Source organism: Oryctolagus cuniculus, chromosome 6, assembly GCF_964237555.1.
Source record: "Oryctolagus cuniculus chromosome 6, mOryCun1.1, whole genome shotgun sequence".
NCBI lineage: Eukaryota > Metazoa > Chordata > Mammalia > Lagomorpha > Leporidae > Oryctolagus > Oryctolagus cuniculus.
This window is the reverse complement of record NC_091437.1, coordinates 78610529-78634881: the sequence shown is the minus strand read 5'-3', so window position 1 is coordinate 78634881 and position 24353 is coordinate 78610529. Positions and strand designations below refer to the sequence as shown.

The window sequence follows — 24353 nt, the reverse complement described above, 5'->3', positions numbered from 1 at the left end:
TGTTTCTTGATTTGTTTGCTTGCTATTGTATCTGTGATGTCAACTCATTTTCAGTGGTAATTCTTTTTCACTGATGTGTGTTATTCTATTATAAATGAATACAAGTGTAATCCATTCTCTTACTGGGTTCTAGTTTTTGGCTATTGTGAATAACATTGCTCTGAACATTCTTGTGCATGTCTTTTGGGGCAGTGGTATACAATTATGTGTGGAATGCATAATTCTAGAGTGGAATTGCAGGGTAATAGGATATATGTAAATTTCGTTTTAATAGATACTGGCAGTTATTTTTCTAAACCAATTTATGTTGCTCTTAACAAAGTATGAGAATCCTGTTTGTTCTATGTCCCTATTAACACCTGATTTTGTCCTGTGTTATTTTTTTAAGTAAATGATTCTGTAGTATAAGAAGAATTACACATATACATGTGTACAAGTTCACTTGTTCTACAGATGAATCTTTTCATAGGCATGAAACCTACTTAATGTTTCTGGGACCATTAATAATTTCCTACCATTTTATCTAAAACTAGTTTCTCAAACTTATTTTCACTTATTGTGTTTCACAAGTTCATGTTTGTGCTCCACTGATAGCAGGGTATTGCAATTTTCACTGTGAAACAGATGTTTTTTATGCAGTAGCTTGTTTTCTCAAGTGCTTACAACTCCAAAATGTAGATGTGAATACCATCCTTGCTTTTTAAATGTATTTTGCACATTCTATCACAAAAATATAAAGAAAAATATGAAACAGTGTGAACATTTTTATAACATTAAATTTACTTTGGTACAATATCACTCATGTTTCATGTTTATCTTTTGTTGCATACTTATTTTGTAATTTCTCATTTATGAATTTTTCTATAATTCTTCAGATTATGGTTCTTAAAGATGATATTCACCAGGCAGGTAAATCCTGTCAGTTGCTATTTCCCCTATGATATTATCATGTAATATAGTTGCAGTTAAGTGTGCTCACAGGTAAAAATAGGGTTTTTCTTTGCCATTGAAGTTTGCTGCATAGAAAGTGCATTTTTTGGCAAGTGCTTAGGATGTGCCAGGATATTGGCACAGTACAAAGAGCACTAGCTCAAACATGGAGCTGACTTCTATTACCACCCCAAGATTATGATAATACTATATTGTTTATTATTTCTGTGCTATTAATTATTTTAAGTATAGAAATTTTGGTCAAATTTTTAAACTTTTAGACCTTTAAACTGTATGTATTAGAATATTGTTCATTTGGAATTAGTGTAAGATATAGAGTTAAGTTGCACTTTTGCTTGTTCATTCAAGAAATAATTATTGAGTGTCTTCTAGTTACAGTGCATCATGCTGAAAGATTAACACTGATCTCAGCAGGCGTGAGTCCTGCTTCAGAGGGTTATATTCTATCTGAGAGAACAGCCTGAACAAGTAATTGTGGAATGTATTCTTTCCGTAAACATGCAGCATTGTGTATAAGGGAGAAGCATGGAGTCCAAGAGCCCAATTAACGGTCTCATGTAGGGATTCAGATTTGCTTTGGCTATCCTAGGAAGTGTAAGGGATGAAAAGTGTGAGCCTGGGGAGAGGGGCCAATTGTGTTGTGTGGGTGTAAGGGGACACAGACCCTGCTGTGGGTCTGGGTTTTGGACAGGAGGAAGGTCAACTGTCTCTCCTAGGTGACAGGCATGTAAGAGTGGCTGGAAAGGTAGATCAGGTTGAAGGTGAGGTAATGGTAGTTTAGTGAGTCACTAGCAAGTAGGCTGTTTTTCTCTTACCTGCTGAGAGTGAGGGAAAGCAGCAGGACAGGAGAAGAGTAGTGAATGTGTGCAAGGATTCTGGGAACTGGTAGAAACAGCAGAGACCCAGGTGTTTGTGGCTTTGCGTGGTTGTATGAGTTTTCTCCAGAGCTATTGAATTTTCCCTGTGTAGCATTAGAGATGGTGACTGGTTGGATTGATCCAAAGTTGATTATTTTCTTTAAAAAAAAATTGAATAATTTTTACAAGAGTAGTGAGACAATTTAAGTGATGACAAATGATGCATTCTATTTTGTTCAATTGAAAGCAAGAATTCAGTCATTTAACAGTGCTGTTGTTACTCTGTACTTTGAAAAGCATATCTGGAATGATGTGGGAACTGCCTTGTAGTGTTTGATAGGACAGGGTACTGCCTGGCCTGGGACCAGCACCTTTTATATGCTTGTTTATAATGTGAATGCTCAAGCCATAAATAATGAAAAATCTGTATTTGTAGTGTGTTATGTATTTCCTTGTAACATGGTGAATGGACACAAGAAAGAAGGAGAAAGAACAAATTTTTGTGTTGAGAAGGAATTGATGATAAGTGGAAGAGGAGGGAATGCCCAGGTTGCCTTTATCAAATCCATTCAGTCTAGAAACCTTGCTCAGGTTCTCTTTCTAGATAAGAAAGTTGAAATTCATATCCTTCAGTCAAGGTTGCTACCTGCTGATGTAATTGGAAAAAGAAATTTTTTCCCACTATGAAAGATTATTTTAGAACTGAAAATGTTCTTTTTGGTTGTTAATTTCTGTTAATGTTTTGAGTTGTCAGGAAAATTACGTTCCTGGATATATTGTATAAACTGTGTTCACTACTTTCTAGTTGGAACATAAGATAATCTTTTCTTTATTTTTTCTTTATTTTTTGACAGGCAAAGTTAGACAGTGAGAGAGAGAGAGGGAGAGACAGAAAGGTCTTCCTTCTGTTGGTTCACCCCCCAAATGGCCACTATGGCCGGCACACTGCGCCGATCCAAAGCAAGGAGCCAGGTGCTTCCTCCTGGTCTCCCATGCGGGTCCAGGGCCCAAGGACTTGGACCATCCTCCACTGCCCTCCCGGGCCACAGCAGAGAGCTGGAATGGAAGAGGAGCAACTGGGACAGAATCCGGCGCCCCAACCGGGACTAGAACCTGGGGTGCCGGCACTGCAGGCGGAGGATTAGCCAAGTGAGCCAAGGCGCCGGCCAAGATAATCTTTTCTTAATAATGTCCGTCCCAACAGGTGTATTTGTATTATTCTGATTGTATGTTTTAGTGCTTGCAGTTCCTTTGAAGTTTTAAATTTTATATGTTATTTAAATTAGAACACAAGATAGGTGTTATAGTGCATTGAGTTGCTACTTTATATGCCTGCAACCCATATCAGAGTGCTGGTGTTGAGTTCTGGCTATTCCACTTTCAATTCAACATTTCTGCTAATGCATGGCCTGGAAGATAGTAGATGATGTCTCAGGGACATGGGCCCTGTCACTCATGTGGGAGACCCAGATGGAGTTCCCAGCTCATGGCTTAACCTGGCTCAGTCCTGGCTGTTGAGGGCATTTGGTGAGTGAACAGTGGATAGAAAATCAATCTCTCTCTCTCTGTGTGTGCTTTTGAAATAGATGATAATAAATAAATTAACATTAATAAAAATTAGAACACAGTTTAGTGGCATCATATATATTAGCTTTCTGATTTTATGTAACATCTGTGATTCTTTTTTCTAAAAAAATTTTTCTTCTTTTTTTAACTAGCATGTTCCCTATGAAGTTTAGGGTCTGAAGTTTCCTTTTGTCTCTCTACTTCCTAAAGATAGAAAGAAAGCTCATTGTAAATATTTAGGAAAATGGATGCAGACTGGCAACTTCCTAGGTATGATTCCTTCTTTCTTTTTTTTTTTTTTTTTAAAGATTTTATTTATTTATTTGAGAGGTAGAGTTACAGACAGTGAGAGGGAGAGAGAGAGAAAGGTCTTCCGTCCGCTGATTCATTCCCGAAATGGCCACAATGGCCGTAGCTGTGCTGATGCAAAGCCAGGATCCAGGAGCTTCCTCTGGGTCTCCCACTCGGGTGCAGGGGACCAAGCACTTGGGCCATCTTCTACTGCCCTCTCAGGCCCCAGCAGAGAGCTGGATTGGAAGAGGACCAGCAGAGACTAGAACTGGTGCTCATATGGGGTGCCAGTGGCACAGGCGGAGGATTAACCCACTGTGCCATAGCGCCAGCCCCTGCTTTTTTTCTTAAAAGATTTATTTATTATTTATTTGAAAGGCAGAGTTACAGAGAAAGCAGGAGAAAGAGAGAGAGATCTATCTATCTTCCATCAGCTGGTTCAATCCCTAAATGACTGTAATGGCTGGGGCTGGGTCAGGCTGAAACCAGGAACTTATTCCAGGTCTCCCACATGGGTGCAGGGGCCCAAGCACTAGGGCCGTCCTCTGCTGCTTTCGCAGGTACATTATCAGGGAGCTGGATTGGAAGTGGAGTAGCTGGAATTTGAACCAGCACTCATATGGGATGCTGGCGTCTCCGGTGGCAGCTTACCCCACTGGGTCACAAAGCTGGCCCTGAATCTTGTTTATTTTAATAAATTTCAGATTTAAGCACGGTTTTTATGAGATGGTGCCATTGAACTTATTTTTTAAAAATCATAGACTATCTTTTACAAGTATTTAACTTTTTATATGCCATATAGATTTTTCTTTCTGTTTATGTGAGAGACAGAGAGCAGGGATGGGGGGGGAGGGGGGGAGGGGAGGGGAGGGGAGAAGAGAGGAGAGAAAGAAAACGAGAGAGAGAGAGAGAGAGACAGAGTTCCTATCTGCTGGTTCATTTTCCAAATGCCCACAGAGCCAGGCTGGGCCAGGTCAAAACTGAGAACTGGGAACTCAATTCAGGTCTCCCATATGAATGAGAGAGACCCAAATGCCTGAACCATTATCTGCTGCATCCCAGGTTGTACATTAGCAGGAAGCTAGAATTGGGAGCAGAGCCAGGACTCTGCTAGGGTTTATGGGTGTCCCAACAAATGATTTAACCAGTTGGCCCAACACTGACTTCCCAGGTCTTTTTTTTTTTTTTTTAAAGTTCAACCATTTATTGAGTTTTTCTAATATATCTACCTGTGTGCTAAATGGAATCATTTCCCTTCAACCCAATGATGTCCTTCAGGGTGCGTGACAGTGTGGTCCCCGTGAAGGAAGAAGAAACAATATTAGATCCAGTTGGAGATCATACAAATATAGGCTTGTCTCAAAGCAGATACTGTCAGGGTTTTTTGTTCTTTAATATTTGTGTTTTATGTCAAGTGGTATTCTTTCTATATACTGCCTCTATTCAGAGGTATGTGAAATGTTGCAAGGCAGAATGCTTATTTATCAAACTATATCAAAGTTATAACTATCCGTGCCTTTCCTAACTATGTGTGTTAAGTAGTCTTAACTTGTGTTGATTTAATTTAGGAGACAAAATCGTCTTCATTTTTAAGAGGTGGAGAAAAAGCAAAGATGAAGATCAGCCTTTGAAAAGATAGGGGGTTTTGGATGCTCTCATGCTAACAAGTTCTAGTAAAATACCAGACCTTTCATCTAGACATTTGTGTGCGTGACTTTTTAAATGCTTTCCGAGTTTAAAAGTGTGCACTTCTTCTTGCATAGAGTTCTCAATACGTGCAGTGCGTTGCTGGGTGTTTGCAGCTGATGCTCCGGGTCAATGAGTACCGCTTTGCCTGGGTGGAAGCAGATGGGGTAAACTGGTGAGTGCCCTTTACTTTTAATGTAGAATAACATTGAAAAGTATTTCCCCTTGACATTTTCAAAGAAATTAATACATTTAATCATCTCAGTAGAGTACTATTTTTTTTTTTCATGTCTGTTTAACAATGGACTATGCTAACCTTCTTAGAAGTCAGTAACTATCAATCTGAATGTTTCCCTTCCCTTGCTTGGTCTGTGCTTTTATAAGAGGTTATAGTTTCCTAAGAACTTACTGCTGGTCAGAACAAATTCCAGGTATTTAGATAAAGAAATTACATAAGTATTTTGTGGTGAATGCAGGCAAAATCCATGAGAAAAGGTTGTACTCAGAAAAGAATTGAGAATAAACCATTATTTCTAATGCCATATGATTTAGTTCATTCTTTGTGGGGTTTTCATTTGCAGGTATAGAAACTTTGAGGATATGCCTCTGCCTATTCAGGTTTAACAAACTGACCGAAATAAACAACCTAACACTCTCCTCACCTAAATAAATACTGGAAATCCTATTTTACTACCCGAAAGCCAACTTATTTCCTAATGAGAGATATAACTACTTTTAACCCAAATACCATTTAGTAAGGGCATTATTTTTCTGTTGGCAAATTTGTACAGGAAGCTAGGTTAAGAACAGATTGCTTAGTGAATGAGAATTTAGAACAAGAGTTGATTGAATGATCTCATACTAGTGTCGTTAGACTCCGTCAGACTCCTACAGTACTTCTCCAGTGTAGGGATATCCCTGTGAAAGGGACCCAAAGATTCTGAATGTCTCATTGGACCTTTGCATGAACTATTCTGGGGTAGGTTACTTTTGCAAATGGCTGCTATTAGGAATTGGACTTAATTGTCACAAACTACTCAATAGTTATCAACTTAGAAAGGTAGTAATTGTTCTTGTATTTATCTGAAGAATTTCAGTCTATTACTGCTTAGTCTTCAATATTCCAGGAAAAATGGGCATCTTAGTTTTCTATCTGGGTCCAGTAGACCCTTTTATATATAGTCATTTTATAAAAATTAAACGAATTAGATAATAGACTAATCTTGTAATAAGTAAATTTTGAGGCCAGTATTGTGGCATAGTGGGTGAAGCCAGTTCCTACAATGCCAACATCTCATATGGGTGCTGGTTCAACTCCTGGCTGCTCCACTCTGATCCAGCTCTCTGCTAATGGCCTGGGAAAAGCAGCAGAATATGGCCCAAGTTCTTGGACCCTGCTACCCATCTGGGAGACCTGGAAGAAGCTCCTGGCTTCATCATTGCAGCCATCTGGGGATGTGAACCAGTGGATGGAAGATCTCCTTCAGTAACTCTAACTTTCAAATATATAAATAAATCTTAAAGTAAATTTTGATGTACACATATCATAAAAGGTTAAAGAAAATCATGTCCTTGATCAAAATAGTGCAGCTTCTTGTTGCAGAGTATTTTCTCAAAATGTCTCATGTTGAATGGCTCGCTTGGTGAGAATGCTCTATTTTCTCCCTGTCCTTAAAAATACATTGTTCATTCATCAGTTTTTTTTTTTTTGACAGGCAGAGTGGACAGTGAGAGAGAGAGACAGAGAGAAAGGTCTTCCTTTGCCGTTGGTTCACCCTCCAATGGCCGCCGCGGCTGGTGCGCTGTGGCCGGCGTACCGCGCTGATCTGAAGGCAGGAGCCAGGTGCTTTTCCTGGTCTCCCATGGGGTGCAGGGCCCAAGTACTTGGGCCATCCTCCACTGCACTCCCTGGCCACAGCAGAGAGCTGGCCTTTCTTGATTTTGAGAGGAGTCATTCATGATGTAGTCATCTAAAGGCTCACCGTTGAAGATTTTACTTTAAAATGGTCATTTTCACCATCATTGTAAGAAAAGAGAGTGCTATTTATTACTTTCCCTCTTCTGATTAATAACTATGAAATGCCTTCCTCTGTTGATTGCCATTATGAATGGGAAATAAAAAATTCTGGATTCTTAGCTCTGTTTACACTGTGTTAGGAGACCGATTAGAAAGACTCATGGGACTCAGTTGAGAGTGATACTCATGGCTGAGAATTATTATAAAGAAATAGGATGCACAGCTGGATTGTAATCGATAAAGACACAGACTGAATCTGGAAGAATTCATCTGGAGGCTTCTTTATACCCTGTCCCTCCCATGAGATGGGTCATACAAATTGCATGTTCCCCCAGCAACTTAAATGTGGCAACATTTGTATGAGGTTCCTGTCCAGGAAACTCATTAGAGACTCAACTCCTGGGTATTTTACTGGTGGTTACTCAGGTAGGCACACTCTGCCTGTGACATACCAAAATATCAGAGTCCTGAGAAGAAAATAAGAGTTTATAACAGATTTCTGTAGACTGGGAGGCTTATAAGCAGTGGGAATTTATCTCACGGTTCTGGAGGTTGGGACATCCAAGATCAAGGCACTAGCAGATTTGCTGTCTGTTGAGGGCTTGCTTTCTGGTTCATAGATGGCCATATTTTCACATAATGACAAGTGATAGAAAAATGAGGGGTCTATCTTGGGCCTCTTCACAAGGACACTAATCTCAGTCATGAGGGCTGTACCCTTATAACCTTTATCACCCCCCAAAGGCTCCACCCTCTCATGCTATCACAATAGAGGCTAGGATTTCATTGTAGGAATTTTGAAGGAACATAAACATCTAAACCATAGCAGTAGGCATTTAGCATAAACCATGTTCTACAAACTGTTCAGGTAGTGAGCTGCCTTTATCATTTAGGGAACAGTTTGTATCAGTGTAGGAAACCATTTACCAATGAAGTTGTCAGAAGCCAATCAAGAGCCAACGTTGCAAGCCTCTCTTTCTTTCTTTCTTTTTTTTTTAATTTTATTTAAGTTATACAACTTTCATATATTTCACACATACAGATGTTTTTTAAAATTTTTATTTTATTTATTTGAAATTTTTTTGAAAGACTGAGTTAAAGAGAGAGGTAGAGACAGAGAGAGATATCTCCCATCTGCGGGTTCACTCCCCAAATGGCTGCAACATCCAGAGCTGTGCCAATCTGAAGCCAGGAGCCAGGATCTGCAACCAGTTCCCCCATGTGAGTGCAGGGGCCTAAGGACCTGGACCACCTTCCAGTGCTTTCCCAGGCCACAGCAGAGACCTGGATCGGAAGACGAGCAGCTGGGACTAGAACCGGCGTTTATATGGGATGCCAGCGCTTCAGGCCAGGGCTTTAACCTGCTGCGCCACAGCGCTTACCCCCCATATATACAGATTTAGGAACATAGTGAGACATCCCCTCCCTCCTGCCCACATTCCAACCCTCCCCACCACGGCCTCATTCCCATTCTTAAATTTTAAAGTGATCTCTTATCAGTATATTTAGTCATCATTATAGTTAATCCTACTCTAGGTAAAGAAGTTCAGCAAATAGTGTGAAGAGAAAGAAAACAAAACAAAAGATTATTCCTCAATGGAAGAGACAAGGGCTATAAACAATCATCCATTCTCAAAATGTCTATTTTGCTGCAATATATTACGTTTCAGGTATTCTGTTAGTTGCATCAGATCAGGGAAAACATGATATTTGTCTTTTTGGGACTGGCTTATTTCACTAAGTATAATGGTTTTCAGTTGTGACCATCCTGTTGCAAGACAGATTTTTTTTTTTTTTTTACAGCTGAGTAATACTTCATAGTGTATATATATCATAATTTCTTTATGCAATCAATTGTGGATAGACATCTGGGTTGATTCCATATCTTAGCTATTGTGAATTGTGCTGCAATGAATGTGGGAGTACAGATAACTCTTTCATATACCTATTTCTTTTGGTTTGGGTAAATTCCCAGGAGTGAGATGACTGGATCATACGATCTGAGGCCGGCGCCTCAGCTCAATAGGGTAATCCTCCTCCTGTGGCACCGGCACACCGGGTTCTAGTCCCCGTTGGGGCGCCGGATTCTGTCCCGGTTGCCCTTCTTCCAGTCCAGCTCTCTGCTGTGGCCCGGGAGTGCAGTGGAGGATGGCCCAAGTGCTTGGGCCCTGCACCCGCGTGGGAGACCAGGAGAAGCACCTGGCTCCTGGCTTCGGATTAGCGCGGTGCACCGGCCACAGCGGCCATTGGGTTGTGAACCAACAGAAAAAGGAAGACGTTTCTCTCTGGAGAAACCTACTGTGTCACAGTGCTGACACCAAGGATCACTGAAATTTGCATGTTTGAAAGGGTGGCTGAATGAAGCTGAAATTTAATTTTATTTATATTTATTTGAGACGCAGACAGAAAGAGTGACAGAGATAGAGGGAACTTCTGTCTGCTTGTTTACTCACAAATGCCCACAATGGCTGGCCCTGGGCCAGGTGGAATTCAGGAGCTGAACTCAATCTGGGTCTCCTAGGTGGGTTGCAGGGACCAAGCTATTTGAGCCACCATATGCTGTCTCCCAGGGTGTGCACCAGCAGGAAGCTTGAATCCAGAATAGAACTGAGACTGAAACCCAGGTACCCTGATATGAATTGCAGGCATCCTAAAAGGTTAATGATTAGCCAAACACCTGCCCCTGAAGTGAAATTTAGAACTTTAGGGAGGTCTGATGTTGAACCAAGGAGAGGAAGGGCCCAGTTTGCTGGCTCTGGTATCTCTGAGGGTGTGTAATAAGGCTTGTTCTGCTAGAGCTGGAAAAACTACAAACTACACTTAGCTGCTGCCACGGGAAAGAACTGCTGCCAGAGTGAGTAAGTGTTGCTGGGGTGATGATCACAAGAGCCGGAAGCAGATGGAAGGAAGTTTCTTCTTCTTCCATCCTTGTCTTCAGCCTCTAGTTCCTGCGTTTGGTGGAGCCTAACGTGGAGCCAGCTGGTAAAGCAGAATTGTGGTTTCCAGGGTCTTGCCCACAGCATCACAAAGTGTGAAGGCTGAGTTTGATAACTGGATCAGAGAGCTAAGGAAACCAGAACAGAAACTAGGGGTGTTTATAATATAAAAGCATTTGAAATACTGATGTCATTATTAAATAAAAGCAAGCTTTACATAACGACCATAAATAGAGACTCAAAGAAACCATGCATGAGAAAATAAGGAAAATTTAGCAAATTTAGAACTCTATACAAATAACAGAAATGGAGAAACAGAGCAGATTCAAGTCTTCCACCAAGTTAATAGTAGGTTTAGATTGTAAAATTGGATTTAAGTTTATTAAATTTTTATTAACAGAGCAGCTTAAGGTTTACAGAAAAATATGCAAGGACAGAGTGTTCCCATATATGTCCTCCTCTTTCTCTCCAACATCGCACATTATTGTATTACAGTTGTCTCAATTGGTGACTCAATCTTGTTGCAATAACTTAGATCCATTATATATATATATGCATACACATATGCATATATATATATATATTCAATCTTTCTGGTGGACACCTGTGGATTTTGAGTTCCCTTAACCCTTCTGGCCAATTTTTATTGATTTTGTTTGATTATTTGTGTCCTTCATTGTTTGCATGTAAGCATTCCCTGGGAAATTTCCTTAGCTTTCTTCTCTTATGTTTGTTCTCTCTCCTCTTTTGCTGCCCTATAGCTTTTCCAATTTTCTTTCTTCCTTTCTTCTTGTTTTCTTTTGTCTTTTTTTTTTGTTTGTTTTTAAAGATTTATTTATTTATTTGAAAGGTAGAGAGTTACAGAGAAGCAGAGACAGAGAGAGAGAGGTCTTCTATCTGCTGGTTCACTCCCCAGATGACCTCAATAGCCGGAGCTGGGCTGATATAAAGCCAGCAGCCAAGAACTTCTTCCAGGTCTCCCACATGGGTGAGGGGCCCAAGGACTTGAGCCATTTTCTACTGCTTTGCCAGGCCATAGCAGAGAGCTGGGTCAGAAGTGGAGCAGCTGGGACTTGAACTGACGCTCATATGGGATGCCAGCACTGCAGGCAGTGGCTTTACCTGCTACACCATAGCGCCAGCCCCTCTGTTGTCTTTATTAAAAGATTTATTTATTTTATATGAAAGAGAGAGAGGCAGAGAGAGAGAGAGAGAGATCTTCCATCTGCTGGTTCACTCCACAAATGGCTGCAACAGTCAGTACTGGGCCAGGTCAAAGCCAGGAGCCAAGAACTTCATCTGGGTCTCCCATGTGCAGGAACCCAGGGATTTGAGCTATCTTCTGTTGCTTCCTCAGGCACATTTGCAGGGAGCTGAATTGGTAGTAGAGCAGCCGGGAATCAAACTGTCACCCATTTGGGATGCTGTTGTCCCAGGCAGTGGCTTAACCCTCTATACCACAATACTGGCCCTATAGTTTTCTCACCAGTAAAATAAGAGATCAGACTAGAAGCCTCCAAGTTTTTTCTGATTTTCCCAAAATCAGTGATTGGCTGTGTCAAATTTGGACTCGTCACAGATTTCCTCCAAGCTCATCCTGTTTTCTGTACATTTTATTTTTTTAAATATTTATTTATTTATTTGAAAGTCAGAGTTACACAGAGAGAAGAGAGGCAGAGAGAGAGAGAGAGAGAGAGAAAGAGAGGTCTTCCATCCGATCATTCACTCCCCAATTGGCTGCAACGGCTGGAGCTGTGCCGAACCGAAGCTAAAAAATGATCCTTTTGGTTGCCCAGGCTTAAAGTATTGATATATCCATTTTGTCACTGCAGCCTGCTGATTTGAGCTTCCTATTGTCTGTTAGATTGATTTTTTTTAAAGATTTATTTATTTGGAAGGCAGAGTTACAGAGAGGCAAAGGCAGAGAGAGAGAAGTCTTCAACTGCTGTTTCATTCCCCAAATGGCTGCTAGGGCTGGAGCTGGGCTGATTTGAAGCCAGGAGCCAGGAACTTCTTCCGGGTCTCCCAAACGCGTTCAGGGGCCAAAGCACTTGGGCCATCTCCTACTACTTTCCCAGACCATAACAGAGAGCTGAATTGGAAGAGGGGCAGCCAGGACTGAAACCAGTGCCCATATGGGATGCTGGCACTATAGGGGCAGCTTTACCCACTACAACACAGCATTGGCCCCCTGTTAGATTCTTGTCCCCATTCCCTCTGCCATGTTCCAAGTTTCTGCTGTTTGTCTTCTTGTTGCTTCTTTGTAGCAAGCATTCCTGCTTTCTGAGGTCCTGTGACTTCTGGAGAGAGGAGCTGTGCTGGAAATGGCCCTCTGTGAGTAGCAATCTAGCTGCATATTGCTACCAGCAGAAACAGAGGACATAATTCAGAGAAACTTGCTTCGTTAATGCAAAAAGGGAGTAATTTCCTCCTTCTTGTGCCATCATATTAAATGTTTTCTAAATGTGTGTGCCTTTTTTTTTTTTTTCAGCATAATGGGAGTTTTGAGTAACAAGTGTGGTTTTCAACTCCAATATCAAATGATTTTTTCAATATGGCTCCTGGCATTCAGTCCTCAAATGTGTGAACACCTGCGGCGCTACAATATCATTCCTGTTCTGTCCGATATCCTTCAAGAATCCGTCAAAGAGAAAGTAACAAGAATCATTCTTGCAGCATTCCGTGTAAGTGGTCTGTATTTGATATGTAAGTGTCTGGCATTTTCCACTGTGCTATATTTTTGAGTTTTTAGCAGGTTGGAAAATGTTGCTTGTTTTCCCTGTTATTATAGAAAAAGTTGCTTGTTTTCCATGTGGTTGTGAAACTATAGAGTCGTGGTGAACATAGAGTGAAATACCACTAGTTTGTATTTCTGACATGTGACAATGGGACAAGTGGGAGGAGACCATCTAGATGAATGAAGTGTGTTCGTTTAAGAAAATGTCAGAGGGAGAGAGGTTCCATTTTGCAATAGTGCATTCTGAGACTGTTGAAATTTTTCTCTTCTTGTGCCCATATTTTAGTTATAGAGTTTTCTGGCATAGGATAAAATCAACATAGTTGAGAACAGAGTAAATAACATCTATTTGTGGCTATGCAGGATTGTAGTCTGGAAGACAGATTCAAGCAGTCTTGAAAGCATGCTCCAAGATTTTACAAGATGATAGCTGTATTTGAAGCTTAAGATCACAAAGTGGTGGTGGTGGTTACATTATTTGCTTGTTAAGAATTGTGCATGGTGCTGTCAAGAATCAAGCTGTCCTATAATTCAGGAGAGGCAGGGCGTTTTACAAATGGTTAACATAAGCTACTGAATTTCAGTTTGGTCTAGTCCAGTGAACAGCATGCACCTGGTTGCACACTCATTTAAAGGTTTAGCTGCAAGTGTGTCTAGCTGAAATCTGGTTTAACAGTGGCTTCCCAACTCATTGTAAGTGCCCCAAACTAATGTTACTCCATTTTTTCCCCCTTCCTTGACCAATTGTGTTTTTGTTTCTAGATCTGTTGATTAGCACTATATTTCTGAGACACTATGCAGGTTTATTTATTTTTTAGGTTATTAAATCTATCAGTTATCTAAGTCAGCTTCCTCCCTTGAATAGGTGAGAAAGTTGAGCACCAGAGAGGAGCTGAGGTAGAATATGAAGCCCAGGTTTCCAGGCTGTTGTAACATACAAAGGAAGTACTGCTAATTGGTTACCAAGAGACAATGTATTCACTCTAGCAGTTGCCTTGATGATTTTGTTGTTTGCCTTGGGTGTTAGAGGGCTTCTGAGAAAATGGCTTGGTTGACATGTGTCTCTATATGTTTTTTTTTTTTTTTTAAGATTTATTTTATTTGAAAGGCCGGGGGTGTTGCAGAGAGAGGTTTCTTCCATTCTCTGGTTCACTCACCAAATGGCTACAATGACCAGGGTTAGGCCAGGCCAAAGCCAGGAGCTGGGAGCTTCTTCCAGTTCTCCCACATGGGTGCAGGAGCTCAAGTACTCGGGCTGTCCTCTGCTGCTTTCCCAGGCACGTTAGCAGGGAAGTAGATTAGAAGTCAAGCAGCTGGAACTCAAACTGGTGCTGGTATGGGATGCAGGTGTTGCAGGAGGCAACTTTATCCACTATGCCACAACGTTGGCTCTGACCTAGGTCTTTTAAGAACACTACTCAACAGTGATAATAGTGAACCAATCTAGTGCTTGCTCGGTGCCTTCCACTTGCTCCAAGAGGGCCTTACATTTGTTAACTCATTTAATGCTCACCATAGTATATGGGTATGATGGGTATTTATGTTGGTCTTCACTTTGTAGATAGGGATAGTGAGGCAAAGGGATCACATTGTTGGTAGTTGATAGATATTCAATTATAGGTTATTGCCTTCAGAATCTTTTATCAAGATTTATTTATTTATTTGAAAGGCAGAGTTACACAGAGAAATGAAGAGATAGAGACAGAGCATCTTTCTTCTGCACAGTCAGGGCTGGTTCAGGCCAAAGCCAGGAGCCTGGAACTCCATCTGGGTCTCCTACGTGGGTGCAGGGGCCCATGCACTTGGCTATCCTACACTGCCTTCCCAGGGAGCTGGATTGGACATGGAGCAGTCAGGACTGGAAGTAGTGCCCACATCAGGATGTTGGTATTACAAATATTGACTTTAACCCTCTTTAACACTAGCCCCAGAATTTGTGTTCTTACCTACTCTTTGTTTATTTTTATTTTTATTTTTTATTTTTTTTTTAATTTTTGACAGGCAGAGTGGACAGTGAGAGAGAGAGACAGAGAGAGAAAGGTCTTCCTTTGCCGTTGGTTCACCCTCCAATGGCCGCCGCTGCAGCCGGCGCACCGCGCTGATCCGATGGCAGGAGCCAGGATCCAGGTGCTTTTCCTGGTCTCCCATGGGGTGCAGGGCCCAAGCACCTGGGCCATCCTCCACTGCACTCCCTGGCCATAGCAGAGAGCTGGCCTGGAAGAGGGGCAACCGGGACAGAATCCGGCGCCCCAACCGGGACTAGAACCTGGTGTGCCGGCGCCGCAAGGTGGAGGATTAGCCTATTGAGCCACGGCGCCGGCTTACCTACTCTTTGTTCTTGTGATTTCTTTAAATAAACAAGTCAAAAATAAAAAGTAGTTAAGATATATGCAAAAATGTTAATAGTGTAGAAAACACATTTGCCAAATAGCAACTAACATTTCAGATATTTCTAAGCAGGTAGAGAGAAACATGTAAATAGATGTATGCTTTATTTGTATGTAAAAATAAAACAGCATTTTACTTTAAATACTGTTCTGCAACTTTTTAAAGACAGCAAAGAATAAATATATTTTCATTTCTGTATAAACAGATCTTTAGTATTCTTTTTAATGACTATATTTATTCCATTGTGTTGTTGTAAAGTGATTTATTTTACTAGTGTCCTGCTGTTGGTTATGTCAAGTATTTCCATTTTCTGTTACATGTGTTTTATGTGTTTCCCCACTTTGATGACTATTTCATTTGAATATAGTCAAGAGATGGAATTACTGAGTCAGAGAGATATGCTTTTTTACTCTTTTGATAAGTAATGCCAAATACTTTTTTTCCCACCAAAGAAACCTTTTATTTAATAAGTACAGATTTCTTAAGTATAACTTTAGGAATATAGTGATTCTTCCCACCATACCCGCCCTCCCAACCCCACTCCCACTCCACTACCTCCTCCCTCTGCCATTCCCAGTTCCATTCTCCATTAAGATTCATTTTTATTATAACTGCCTTGTAGTATGTCTTAAAATCTGGTATTATGATGCCTCCTTCTTTGTGTTTGTTGTGGAAGATTGCTTTAGCTATTTGAGGTCTCCTATATTTCCATATGAATTTTGGCATTATTTTTTCTAGATCTGGGAAGAATGTCTTTGGTATTTTGATTGCTATTGCATTGAATCTGTAAAATGCTTGTGGAAGAATGGACATTTTGATGATATTGCTTCTTCCAATCCATGAACATCGAAGATTTTTCCATTTATTTGTATGTTCTTCTGTTTCTTTCTTTAAAGCTTTGTAATTCTCATCATAGCAATCTTTAACATCCTTGGTTAAATTTATTCCAAGGTATTTGATTTTTTTTTGTAGGCATTGTGAATGGGGTTGATCTTAGAATTTCTTTCTCAGCTATAGCAATGTCTGTGTATACAAAGGCTATTGATTTTTGTGTATTGATTTTGTATCCTGGAACTTTACAGAACTCTTCTATGAGTTCCAATAGTCTCTTTGTGGAGTCTTTTGGATCCCCTATATATCGAATCATGTCATCTACAAATAGGGATAGTTTGAGTTCCTCCTTCCCAATTTTTATCCCTTTGATTCCTTTTTTTTTTTTTTTTTTATCCTGATGGCTCTGGCTAAAACTTCCAGGACATATTGAATAACAATGGTGAGAGTTGGCATCCTTGTCTGGTTTTGGATCTCAGTGGAATGCTTCCAACTTTTCCCCATTCCGTGTGGTGCTGGCCATGGGTTTGCCATAAATTTCCTTGATTGTGTTGAGGAATGTTCCTTCTATACCCAATTTGCTTAGAGTTTTCATCCTGAAAGGGTGTTGTGTTTTATCAAATGCTTTCTCTGCATCTATTAAGATAATCATATGTTTTTTGTTCTGCAGTTTGTTAATGTGATGTATCACATTGATTGATTTGCAAATGTTGAACCATTCCTGCACACCAAGGATAAATCCCACTTGGTCTGGGTGAATGATCTTTCTGATGTGTTGTTGGATTTGATTGACTAGAATTTTGTTGAGGATTTTTACATCTATGTTCATCAGGGACATTGGTCTGTAATCTGTTTCTCTGTTGCATCTTTTTCAGGTTTCTAGAAAACAATGGACTTCTAATAAGTTATAGTGCAGATTGAGTACTCCTTATCTGAAATGCTTGAGAGTAGAAGTGTATCAGATTTCACAGTTTTTCAGATTTGGGGATATTTGGAAAGACTCGACTGATTGATCATCCCTGTTCCAAAAATCAAAGCTCTGAATTGCCTGGCCAGAATGTTTTGGATTTTGGAACATTTTGAACTTTGAATTTTTGGGTCAGCGTAAACTACCTTAAACATCATAAGATAGCCATTATATCTGAGCTTCTGACAGTCTTTAGTTTTCTGTCCTCACTTAGTTGTTCCTTCTCTCCATTGTTTTTCATTTTGGATCATTACTATGTAAAGTAAATGGGTCATTGGAAATAGGTCTTTCTTCTTTCCTCCTTTCCTTCTGTCTCATGCATTATTCACCTAAGAATGCATTAGAAGTTTATTGAAGACCAAATATATGAAGGTAATGTGTTAGTTCTAAGGCTGTGCAAAGATGAAAAAGACTCTTTGTCTTGATGGAGTAACTTGATGAAATCACCATGTTTATAATACGCAGGCCCAATAATTCATAAAAGCATAGAGTGGATCCAAAATCATAGCCATTCTTTTGACCTGATTTGGGAGCTCTCTGGATCTGTGATGTACTTTTCATTGAAATTTGAGAAGTGGGGGCCAGCGCTGTGGCATAATGGGTAAAGCCGCCACCTCCAATGCCAGCATTCTGTTTGGGCACTCATTCAAGTCCAAGCTGCTCCAGTTCTGATCCAGCTCCTTGCTAGTGTGCCTGGGAAAGCAGTAGAAGATGGCCTATGTCCTTGGGCCCCTGCACCTGTGTGGGAGACTTGGATGAAGCTACTGGCTTCTGGCTTTGGATCGACACAGCTCTGGCTATTGTGGCCATTTGGGGAGTGAACCAGCAGATGGAAGACCTCTCTCTCTGCTTCTCTCTTGCCTTTCCATTCAAATAAATGAATAAATAAATAAATAAATTTAAAGAAAAAAGAAATTTGAGAAGTGGAATAGTGTAACTCTTTCCTCATTTTCAGTATGGTATGATAGAATGACAGACTGGAGTAGATAGAACTTGGAAGATGATTAATAATACTTAACTCTTTTCAATACTGCGTAGAGACTTAATGAGGTGACAAATGGAGTGCCTAGAAATAGTTACATACAATATTTGTTTCCCTGCTTTTTCTCTTTACAGCTTGCCTTTTTAGACCTTTTCTCTCCACAACTTGGAGTCGTGCTGAATTGATGTTGAGCCCAGACAAAAATCTAGTGAAGTTTTGTTTGATTTAGAAGAGGCAGCATGAATATTTTACAAATATTTAGCAAGATTTAAAAATCTTATTTTAAGCTGTATTTATAGTTGCTATGTTTTTAAAAACCAAAATGCCTAGAACTTAATAGGATATCTTCTGAGCTTTCATTGTCTGATTTTGGATATCAGTTTATAGACCCAATCCATTGGCAGACATACTAGGGTTATTTTTATTTATTTATTTATTTTTTTTGTGGCTCTGCTATGCTAAATTTGAGTTAATACGGTTGCCATGCTAATATGCTGAGGACTGAAAGAAGAATGCTTTAGACATCCATACAACTGAATTAAAATTGAGCTATTATTAAGGCATACTATTTGGTGAATTTGTAGCATAGGGTTAAACCTTATGAGTGTAAAGTATACTGAAAATAGATCTTTATAAAAATTAGAGTGGAAATAGGATAGGAAGGACAAAGAAGGTTGGAGCATGGGCGGGAAAGAGGGTGGGGTGGGAAGTATCACTATGTTCCTAAATCTGTATATATGAAATAAGTAAAACTTATGTATCTTAAATAAATTTTAAAGGAAAGAAATAAACCTGTCATCATTGTGAAATAATGAATTGAAGACAGTAGCTCTGCAAGCTTCCTAAGGTCTTAAGCACAAAAACTTCAGGATATGGGAAAGAAATATGTGACCAGAACGTCGTCAAACAATCTCATCAGTGAAATCCTTTTTTTAAAGACTGTAGCAACTTGAGAATGGTTTTTTCAAAAAATCATTTTCCTCACTTGTTCAATGGCCTAAAAAATGGCATTGAAGTAGTTCTAGAAGCACATTAACTTGGTTTTGTGTTGCTACTCTACTTGTTATCTATAATAAATTTTAAAAAAAGATTACTAGAAATATTGACATTTATAGATGTAAACACTGAGGGGGTAATTTTAGGTTTACACATATTTTATTGACTCTCAACTGTAAACCAAATACTGTGCCAAGCACTGTGATACAAAGAAAAATGAGACACACTATTCTAAAGGTACTTAAAATCTGGTGAAAACCATAAAGGGAGGTTGATCTCACTAACTTCCACATGTTAGGCTGAATTTCTTTCTGCTTTTTTTTTTTAGCACGATTATTAAAGGTATAACTTGCTTACAATAAGACATTTTAAAATTACAATTTTGGGAACAATTAATTTGGAGTTAATAGTTACTAAGTGATTTTATATTATTATTATTATTTTAGCATTTGACAGATTGTCTTTACCAGAGTGGTGAAATAACTTTCTTGATTGGAGGGGCCCTAGCTTGTTTGTCCTTGGGTTGAGCATGATCCTTACTCAGAAATATTGGTTAATTTAATGAACAATTTTTAAGTTCACGAGTTCCTTTGCTATTTTTGTAAGTACTCTTGAAAGCAGAAAATTGTAGAAGGCTATGGAATTTTCTGGAATCAGAACACTTTTCTAATAATTGTTCAAGCAGGAGAGTTTTTCACTTTTCCCTGTTGTTCTTTGATTAGCCATTGGGGAAGATGACTGAGTGGAAACTAGAGATATTTGAAGAAACCTTTTTTCTAAGTACGTTAGGTAGGCAACGAACATGTTCACTGCAGTATGCTCAGGAGCAAGGTTGCAAGGAGGAAGGATTGCAATGGATTTCATAGTTAATATGTTCAGTATTTTGAGATTCATGTGGATCAATAAGTAAGGATGTTTAGTAAGCCAGTTATTATGTAAGTAATCATAAATAGGTTTCTGATAAAGGACGGGCTCAGGAAATAAGTTAGGATTTGAGATAAAGTCATCCACTTAAGGTGATGGTTAAACCTGAGATTAGGCAGAAGAGAGAAGGGTAAAAGAAAATGCAGAAGTCTTAGAACAGCACATGACAAATTATGTAGCTTCTCATTATCTGTTTGTCTTAACCCAGAACTTTTTAGAAAAATCAACTGAAAGAGAAACTCGCCAAGAATATGCTTTGGCAATGATTCAGTGCAAAGTTCTGAAGCAGTTGGAGAACTTGGAACAGCAGAAATATGATGACGAAGATATCAGTGAAGATATCAAATTTCTTCTGGAAAAACTTGGTGAGAGTGTCCAGGATCTTAGGTGTGTTGTTCTTTTTGAATTTGCACATGCTAGATCTGTTGGGCTTTGTTTCACTTGCATAGCTTTTTAAGAAAATCTGAATTTTTACCAACTATTAGAATCAAGTGAGACATCTTGTGTTAAGACGCCACACTTACATGGCGGTGTTTGGTCAGAGCTGTGTGTGACCTCTTCGTTTTCTGTTTAGAGCCTGAGTGCCTTACTCTCACAGGATGTTGGCCTGAACCTGGAACTCCTTGGGAGTCTTTTTAGGCAGCAATGGGACTTGGTTAATTTGTCAATGTTTGTTCAATTTGGAAAGTATTTTTTTCTATTTTTGAATGTTCTATTGGCATATTTTATTTTTTTATATTAGAAATCATAGAAATGTTATACATAAAAAAGAGGCCTCTTGCATAGTATATACTGAAGGGTCTCATTGCACCTGCCATCTTCTCCACCCAGTTTCCCTCCTCTGGATTTCTTTATTTGCTTCCAGAAGCCTCCTAGTCCCTTTTCCTTCCCCTCATCCCCCATACCTGGGGTTTTATACAGCCTTCTGCATCTTGTTTTGTTTAGTAATATCTTGATGATTTTCCCCATTAACAAGTATATTCTTTGTTTTTAAACTATTGACATATTTTTGAAAGAGAGTTACTCTCTGGAAATAGAACCCTTCCTGTAGGTGGATTGGGTTTGGGAGCCAAAGCTGACTTGGACTTGAATTGTTTGACTATTTTCTCCATATGCATGGAGAAAAACATTCTGAATTTTTCTTTTGATTTCACAGTCATCAAAATGCTAATTTTGCATGATTTATTGTGAGGTTCCTACTGCCCAGCAATCCCTTCAGTGCAGTTCTGAGGGACCTTAAAAAAGTTCATAGAAAACACATAAATATGCACTATAAACATAACTATGAAACTTTTAGATACCAAAATAAACTTTACCTGTTAATTCCAGTTTTCATGAACTCTTTGAAGTGCCTCCATATATGCTATATAAATGTGTTTACTGGATAATTCAGTGAAGCCATAATGCCAGAGGATTTCATAGAGGTGGGAGCTGCTCTCTAAATCAGTGATTTGTGATAATTTTTACATGGAGGGATGCAATTATTACATTTTATAATTTCAAATAGGGAGAAGTTAATTACAATATGATAGGTCAGCAATAGGCTTCACAATTATAAAATTTATTATTATGTCTATTTTAAGAAATATGATCAATTCTGTAATCATCAAGGCTTGCTTTTAAAAATAATATTAATGATAGCTTTCTAAATTATTTAATTCATGTAGGCCAATTATTATTACTTACTGCTATTTCATCTTGAATTTCATAATTTGAAAAATACTATTTTTGATGTGAAGGTAATAGGATAATGGATGCAGCTGAAAGAAGTGTCTCTGTTTTTCTTTAGGTTTGGATATGAAAGTTAAAAATACTGACCTACTTTTTATAATAACTGACCTTACATTAAATTACTACCTTATTCAAACTGATCAACTTACCTAGAAAATCCCAGTTATGTGGAATTATCAGTCGATGCTGAGATGCTACATTTCTTTTTAAAATTTTTTGCTTGAAAGAAAGTCTAAGCAAATTCTGATACTATGTTTGCCAACTAGCCTACCTCATTAAAAATGTTCATATTGTAAAGCTTCAAATAACAAACTAACAAATGATGAATAGTTTTTGAATCAAGGTGAATTATAGTTTGTTGTATACAGAAGTTTTATATTAAATTCATCTATAATGGATTCATTTAATGAATATGTTACCTCTACATTGTTGATAATCATATTATAAAATGTACTGATACTTTTGTGATATTGCTTTTGTGATATATTATGGTGGTTTGTGATATTTATACTTTCTATTTAGAGTTTATTATTTTGTGTACAAGGACTATGATTTTACATAATTTACATTAATATCTCTAGTAGTCTACAAATTTTAAGTGCATAGTGATAGGAATTCTGGTAGATCTTTTTTTTTTTTTTTTACTGATATACATTCATGTATATATCGAGGTAAGGATTTTTGAAGGCAAGAACTCATTTCAGTGTTGCCTGCCAAGCATGCAAATGTAACAGGAGTGTTGCATTTTAATACCCTAAGTAAAATTTTACATGATTTGTTAGATATTTTAAAGTTGTTTACACTTTGTTTGATGGCACTGTTAATATATAAAGGATGGTTAGTTTTGTAAGTAAATCATCAGTGAAGATGTTGCATTTTGATTCAGATTTGTAAACTTTGAATTCTATGGAAATTTTTATAGCTCATTTGATGAGTACAGTTCGGAACTTAAATCTGGAAGGTTGGAATGGAGTCCTGTGCACAAATCTGAGAAATTTTGGAGAGAGAATGCAGTGAGGTTAAATGAGAAGAATTACGAACTCTTAAAGTAAGTTTTTTATTCCTCTTTTCAAATATTCACTGGCACGTTTTTGTCACTCTTTAAATTTAGTAGTCTAAAAGTTGTGTGGATGTGGTTTTTTTCCTCTCCCTTTCTGTTTCTCTCAAAACATCTGTTTGCTAAAACATTTGTTAGCACTGTTTGCTAAAAATAACATCTCCTCTGGTGCTTTGAGGTTTGCCTTTGTCATAATAAGATGGCCAAATATGTGTAAGTATCTTTCCTTTTTAGTGAGATATAATTCACATATCATACAATTCATCTGCTAGAAGTGTACAGTTCAGTGGTTTTCGTATATACGCAGATATGTACAGCCATCAACACTGTCCATTGTGAGCATTTTCATCACTTCAGAAAGAAACCTTATATTCTGTAGCTGTCAGATCTCTGTCCACCCATTTGCCTATCCTTAAGTGACCACAAATCTGTGTTCTGAAGATTTTCCTACTATAGAAATTTCATACAAATGGCATAATTTAGTATTTGTCCTTTTGTGACTGGCTTCTTTTGCTTACCATAATATATTGAAGCTTCACCAATGTTTTTATTCCTTTTTATGGTTGAACAATATTTGTTTTGGTCAGTGTTTCGTTACTACAATGAAAGTACTGGAGGCAGCCTAACTTTATGAAGAAGAGGTTTATTTGGCCCAGAGTTCTAGAGGTTCACAGTTCAGTTCAGTGGACTCTCTTGGTTCAGCTTCTGGTGATGGCAGTTTTTCTTTCTGGCAGAGTCCGTGAGGTGCACAGGGCATCATGTGGCAAGAAACAGGGAGCATGAGTGTGTACACTGGTCTCTCTTCTTATAAAGCTGCCATTGTTCAATCATGGGGGCTCTACCCTGTTGACCTGATTCTACCTGATCACTTCCCAAAGGTTCTATCTCAAAACAGCATAGTTGCATTAGGTTTTCAGCCTCTTCGTTCCATTAACATAAATAAGACTTTAGGAACTTAACCCCTAAGTTTGGTGGGACAAACATTCAAACCATAGCAATATTCATTGTATGGCTAAGAACACATTTTATTTATTCACTTATCAGTTCATGGATGTTTGAGTTATTTCTACCTTTTTTTTTTTAAGATTTATTTATTTACTCTAAAGAGTTACACAGAGGAGAGGTAGAGGTAGAGGTAGAGGTAGACATAGAGGTGGAGGTAGAGGTAGAGGTAGAGGTAGACGTAGAGGTAGACGTAGAGGTAGGCCCTCCATCCGCTGGCTCACTCCCCAAATGGCTGCAACAGCCGGAGCTGCACCAATCCAAAGCCAGGAGACAGGAGCTTCTTCCAGGCCTCCTATGCGGGTGCAGGGGTCCAAGGACCTGGGCCATCTTCCACTGCTTTCCCAGGCCACAGCAGAGAGCAGGATCAGAAATGGAGCAGTTGGGATGCCACAGGAGATGCTGGCACAGCAGGGGCAGCCCCACCTGCTATG

The 24353-nt window shown here is 39.0% G+C and overlaps 1 protein-coding gene across 4 annotated transcripts in view; it reads left to right on the top strand.

The window, feature by feature from the left end:
• The window catches only part of ATP6V1H (ATPase H+ transporting V1 subunit H), a 111400-nt gene that overhangs the window by 33041 nt on the left and 54006 nt on the right, over window positions 1-24353 (top strand). For all 4 annotated transcript variants that reach the window (XR_007919035.2, XM_008255525.4, XM_008255526.4 and 1 more), the window contains 4 exons: window positions 5429-5526; window positions 12796-12988; window positions 20338-20516; window positions 22783-22908. Coding sequence is in view for 3 of the 4 variants with exons in the window: in XM_008255525.4 (XP_008253747.1) it covers window positions 5429-5526; window positions 12796-12988; window positions 20338-20516; window positions 22783-22908 (596 nt within the window). In the remaining variant the exon portion in view is untranslated. The remainder of the gene's footprint in view (window positions 1-5428; window positions 5527-12795; window positions 12989-20337; window positions 20517-22782; window positions 22909-24353) is intronic.